The sequence below is a fragment of the Lycium ferocissimum genome, chromosome 5 (assembly GCF_029784015.1).
Source record: "Lycium ferocissimum isolate CSIRO_LF1 chromosome 5, AGI_CSIRO_Lferr_CH_V1, whole genome shotgun sequence".
Lineage (NCBI taxonomy): Eukaryota > Viridiplantae > Streptophyta > Magnoliopsida > Solanales > Solanaceae > Lycium > Lycium ferocissimum.
The window spans coordinates 67,221,982-67,227,579 of NC_081346.1; the positions used below are offsets into that span (position 1 = coordinate 67,221,982).

Genomic DNA, 5,598 nt, shown 5'->3' on the forward strand with positions numbered 1-5,598 from the left:
GAATACCCAGCAGCAATATTTGCTATCTGCTGAAATGTTTTTTTGTGACAACAGATCCTTTTCTTTCATTAACATCTATTAATATAACTTTCAATTTCCTGTGTGTGTTACCAGTTTGAGTTTAGTATAAATAAAAAGAACAATAAAGTTGCATACTTGTCTTATATGCTAGACTTGATAATTTGAATGACATAGCATTTGATTTGAGCTTTGTTTAAAAATGCTCTTATTGATTCTCCACTTTGTTTTCATCGTGATTTGGCTCAACGTTAAACTTGAGGTTCTCTAACAAATGTTCTTTATGTTAAAAGTAGTTATTTCCATGTTTGGATATATATATATATATATATATATATATCTTTGATTCTTTAGTTTTGATATAAAATGGTGCTAAATATTCTTTCAGGTAAATTATGGAAGAGTTTGGGAGTTAATAAAATCTGGCCTTCTTTTCCAACCTACAAATCTCTTTGAGGGAAAGGCAAATTCTGTGCAAGCAAAAGAGATGTCTTCTTTTTGCTCATACTTTCTTGAGAAAAAAAGATTAAATGGGTCAAAAGAATGGCACCTAAGAGATTTCTTGTAAGTTTCTATAGTTATCAACCTTTTTGGTTTGTGATCAAACTGTTAAGATGGATGTATCCTACTGTGTTGTGTTGAAAAACTTTTCCATGGTTGCTCGTTTGTGGATTAAAAAAGGATCACTTCTTCACTGAGTTGTGTCTTCTTGTTATCCAGCATATATTTAGCAAACATGGCTATACAATATGTGGTGGTGAAGAAAAGAATCTATTCTTTTTGTTGTACCAGGTCTCTGCAATTATTTCTCTAAAAGATTGGGAACTATAGTGGGAAGTATTCAAAGAGAAATCTTGAAATCTTTGAGTTTGTTCTAATTCTGATCTTTACTAAATATTGTTTGTATATTGTTGGTTTTGTATCTTTCTATTTGATACCACTACATTTTCTGGTGTCTACCTAAATACAGAGAAAATTGCTCCCATATTTATTGTGTTATCCCCCACTTTTTGCTAGTTTTGTTCTAAATCTTGGTATATTGAAAATCTGGTTCACTGAATTTCAGTAGTTTAGCATCAGGTTTGCTGTTTGCAGAGCTGATGCAAATATATTTGGACATGAAAACTCTTCTTCCTCCATATTGCTTTGAGCTGAATAAACATGAGTTACTTCAACTGCCAGATGGAATCTCCATCCGTGTTACTTAATCTTCATCAACATATTCAACAGTGCTTTCAAGTAAAACTAAACTGGCATTCCATGAACTCCAATGTTAATGATAAGCACTTCCACAATCTTGTAATTCAATGCTGGTCAACCTATTGATGGAGAAAAAATCCAGATCTCTCTTATCATAGCTTGCATTTTGAAAGTCTGGTACAAAGAACTGATATTGCATCACACTATTTCTTATTTACATAAAAATTAAGCAGCTTGGAGTGTTAAGGTCCAGGGTTTTTTTACTTTACTATTTTCTCTGAATTTCTCTGAGAAAGCAGTGACCTTCAAATGTGGCTAGTCTGGTCTCTAGATAAAAAGATCTGAATGTTGAAGGGTCAGAAAAATTAAAGTGTGAATTCTAGAGAATGTTGTTTCAAAACTCAACTCTATATCCTTTATAATTGAAGCAGAATACAAGGAGCATAGCAGGTTTCAAGATTTAGGGATGTTCCAAGTGTAAATTGTGAGCAGATACCTCCATAGCAATGGGTTCCAAATTTACCTGCGCCATTTGTATCTTTATGAGCAAATGGGATGTCAATCAAGACTTGCAGAACCTAATGGCGGACGCTAAAGCGAAGCTGCTCTAAACCAAGAATTCTTTTGCGTGTCCTCGCCGCCTAAGACAGTTCTTTCAAACTGCCAAGACTTTTATTATTGTAAACATTTTGTTAGATCACCTTCTATTTGGTTTACTATGTTTTCATTTCTGCATGATAATTCTATAATACCCAGCAACTTATATTCCTGGTATCTGCTAAAGGATTAGTTGCAACTTGTGACAACAGAATGAGCTTATATCTTTCAGTAGTAACATCTATTAATATAACTTACTCAATTTCTTGTGTGGTGTCGCCTACGTTTCAAGGGTAGTAGGGGAAATAAAAAGAAAAAGATAAAGTAAGAACTTGTTTCTTATATGCTAGTATAATTTGAATGACAGTATTTGATTTGAGCTCTGAATGAAATTGCAGAGTGTTCTTATTGATTCTCCACTTCCATCTGGATTTTCATCGGAAACTTAGGGCTCAACGTCTAAACTTGAGTTTCTCTAACCAAATGTTGACTTTATGTTAAAAGTAGTTTCTTTCCATTGGTTGTATATATATATCTTTGATGAATATTCTAATTTTAATTGCATTCAAGTCTTCTCTGTTACACCTTAGTTACAATGATAAGTGCCAATGGAAGAGTCACTCTTTTCAGGTAAAATAAAATCTGCCCTTCTTTTCCAACCCAATACACTACATCTCTTTGAGTCTAGGAAAAGAGAAATTCTGTGCAAGGCAAAATATTGATGTCCTTCTATCTTTTTGCTCATACTTTCTTGAAAAAAACAAAAAAGATTAAATGGGTCAAGCAAGAATTGGGCTTCCTAAGAGATTTCTTGTAAGTTTCTATAGTTATCAACCTTTTTGGTTTGTGATCAAACTGTTATGATGGATGTATCCTACTGTGTTGTGTTGACGGTTTTTCCAGGGTTGCTCTTGTTTGTGGGAAAATCTTATAAGTTGCTTAATTTTTCACTGAGTTGTGTCTTCTTGTTCTTTGTATATATTTACAATATGGATGGCTATAGCCTATATGTGGTGGTGAAGATAAAGAATCTATTCTTTTTGTTGTAGTGGTCTCTGCATTTCCATTATTTCCCTCCCATTTTGCACAATCTGGCTTCAACTATTGCAGCTACTATTACTAATAGGAAAATCTTGAAATTTTTGCCATTTTGTTCTAATTCTGATCTTTACTAAATATTGTTTGTATATTGTTGGTTTTGTATCTTTCTATTTGATACCACCACACTTTCTGGTGTCTACCTAAATACATTTTACATAAATTGCTCCCATCTTTATTGTGTTATTCCCCCACTTTTTGCTAGTTTTGTTCTAAATCTTGGTATATTGAAAATCTGATTCACTGAATTTCAGTAGTTTAGCACCAGGTTTGCTGTTTGCAGAGCTTGACGTCCTGTAAATATATTTGGACATGAAAACTACAGTACTTCTTTAAAGGGTTATTGCAATTGAGCTGAATAAACATGAGTTACAGTAATCTTGGAGGAATGGTGTTAATTTTCATCAACATATTCTGCTGAGTTCTTTCAAGTGAAAGACTAAACTTTTTTATGTATGAACTCCTTAATGTTAATGATAAGAACTTCCAAGAATCTTGTAATTCAATGCTGGTCAAGAAGGATATTGATCTGCATAGTGTAACAAAATGCAGATCTCTCTTGATCATATTTCCTTGCATTTTGAAAGTCCTGTACATGGTAGTAAGTGATATTGCATCACACTATCTCTCATTTACGTATGTTTCTATTAATCTTCGCTTGGGTGCATATGTTGTCCACTTTTTTTTTCCTTTACTATTTTCTCCGCATTTCTCTGAGAGCTGTGACCTTCAAATGTGGCTAGTCTGGTCTCTACTGATAAAAAGATCTGAATGCTGAAGGGTCAGAACCAAATTAAAGTGTGAATTCTATTGGATTAATGTTGTTTCCTAGAACTCAACTCTATAACATTTATAAACTGGTCATGAGTAGTTGATATCATAGATTGATATAGCAGCCCTTTCAAGATTTAGGGATGTTCCACCTGTAAATTGTGAGCAGATACCTCCATCCTATGCGGTTGCAAATTTAAGACTTCCAACCATTTGTATCTTTATGATTGAAAAGCGTCATTTTTTTTTTTTTTACAGACTACCCTCTTTAATTTCGACTTTGAACAAGTATGTTAGTTAAGTCTGCATATTTGAGGAAGTGAATGTCAATTTTCATTGATCATTTTGAAAGCTTATTTAACTAGCAGTCTACTATGATTTATGATGTCGTTCCTTCGCGCCAACTCATGGAAATACTTGTTCACTGGCTCTGGCCTTCCTATTATGACTTGTCTTATGCCAGTTTTTTCCCATCTACTGTGTAGGTTTTTCTTGCTTAGACCTCTGAATTTCATCTACTTTACAAGCTAGGATGCTTTAATAGTTTGCTCAGTGTGTGCATGTCAATGAACTATACATTTTTTTTTTTTCTCATTTATCTAATGCGTTTGATATTTTTCTCATGTCTCACCAGTTTTGAGTTTTGTATACTTGAACAATCAGTTGCGTTCTTGTCTCGGAAAAGTCTTGAGTAGTGAAACATCACGACTTTCCTTTGTTTAAATGCTATTGTACAATCCTTTGTTCTGTGATGGTAATTCATTTAAGGACGCTGTAGTGACTTCCTTTATATTATTTCTAACGTTATGCTAGTAACTACATTAAATGTGAAGCACTTGCATGTAATGAACTTTGATGAATGACGATACTTGGCCCGAACAATAATGTGCTTAAGTCATGGTTCTGATTCTTTACTTTAGTATTGAAAGTAAAATTACTCTAAATTTGTAAATTATGAGGAGTTTGGGACGATGGACACTGGTGTTTACACCTGGAAATAAGGGAGGGGCAACGGTGGCGAGCTGAAGAGGATACTTTGTTGCGTGCATATGTGAGACATTATGGACCAAAAGAATGGCACACATCTCTCAACTACCTCAAACCAGGGATTAGAAAAGGATCACTCACTGAAGAGGAACAACGTCTTGTTATCCAGCTACAAGCCAAACACGGTAACAAATGGAAGAATATAGCAGCTGAAGTACCAGGTAGACCTGCTAAACAATTAGGAAAGTATTCGAAAGAGAAGCAACAGAGAGAGCAGAAAGAAAACAATAAGGTTGTTGATCCATTAGACGAGGGAAAATACCATCACATTCTGGAGAGTACCTTTCGAAGATTATGAAAGAGCGGAGTGTCCCAGGTTTTACTTATGGCTACTTCCAATGGAGGTTTCCTTCATGCAGTTGCACCAGCTCCGGCTCCACAAAGTTGAACATGATTTTACCGTTACAGTTTACTAGTTACAACTTCATCTCGTACCAGTTTGAAACAAGAAAATAGGTTTGATGATTGCAACACGCATAAAACGAATCACACTTTAATTATTTTTTTGGCTGACATACAAAAGAAAAGAGAAAACGAGCGAAACTAAGTTGAGGATCTACTTGGTATTGGCTTTCGGTGAATATCAATTTCCAAGTATGACATGAAGAAAAAAAAATATCATACATAATGAATGTAAACCTCAAACCTTCCTTCTGAAGGGCACAGATAGATAGATAGATAAATGAGGGTGTATTTTAAAAAACTAACAAGGTTCGACAATCAGATGGAAGTAATATATGATAAAAGAACTTATATTTACCTTATCACATTTCATTTCGCCATTGTCTCCTTTCAGCTGTCCATCCACGCAACATATCATAATATTTGCGGTTAAGTCCGTGGGGATCACTTGGTTCTTCTTCATTC

At 34.3% G+C, this 5,598-nt stretch overlaps 1 protein-coding gene across 1 annotated transcript; it reads left to right on the forward strand.

Moving 5' to 3' along the window:
- Positions 1-352: 352 nt before the first annotated feature.
- On the forward strand, positions 353-5,366 carry LOC132057141 (transcription factor AS1-like). The gene is made up of 2 exons (XM_059449600.1): positions 353-421; positions 4,647-5,366. Exons 1-2 carry the CDS (start codon positions 385-387, stop codon positions 5,027-5,029), a joined length of 420 nt encoding a protein of 139 aa, XP_059305583.1. The 5' UTR covers positions 353-384; the 3' UTR covers positions 5,030-5,366.
- The last annotated feature ends 232 nt before the right edge of the window (positions 5,367-5,598 follow it).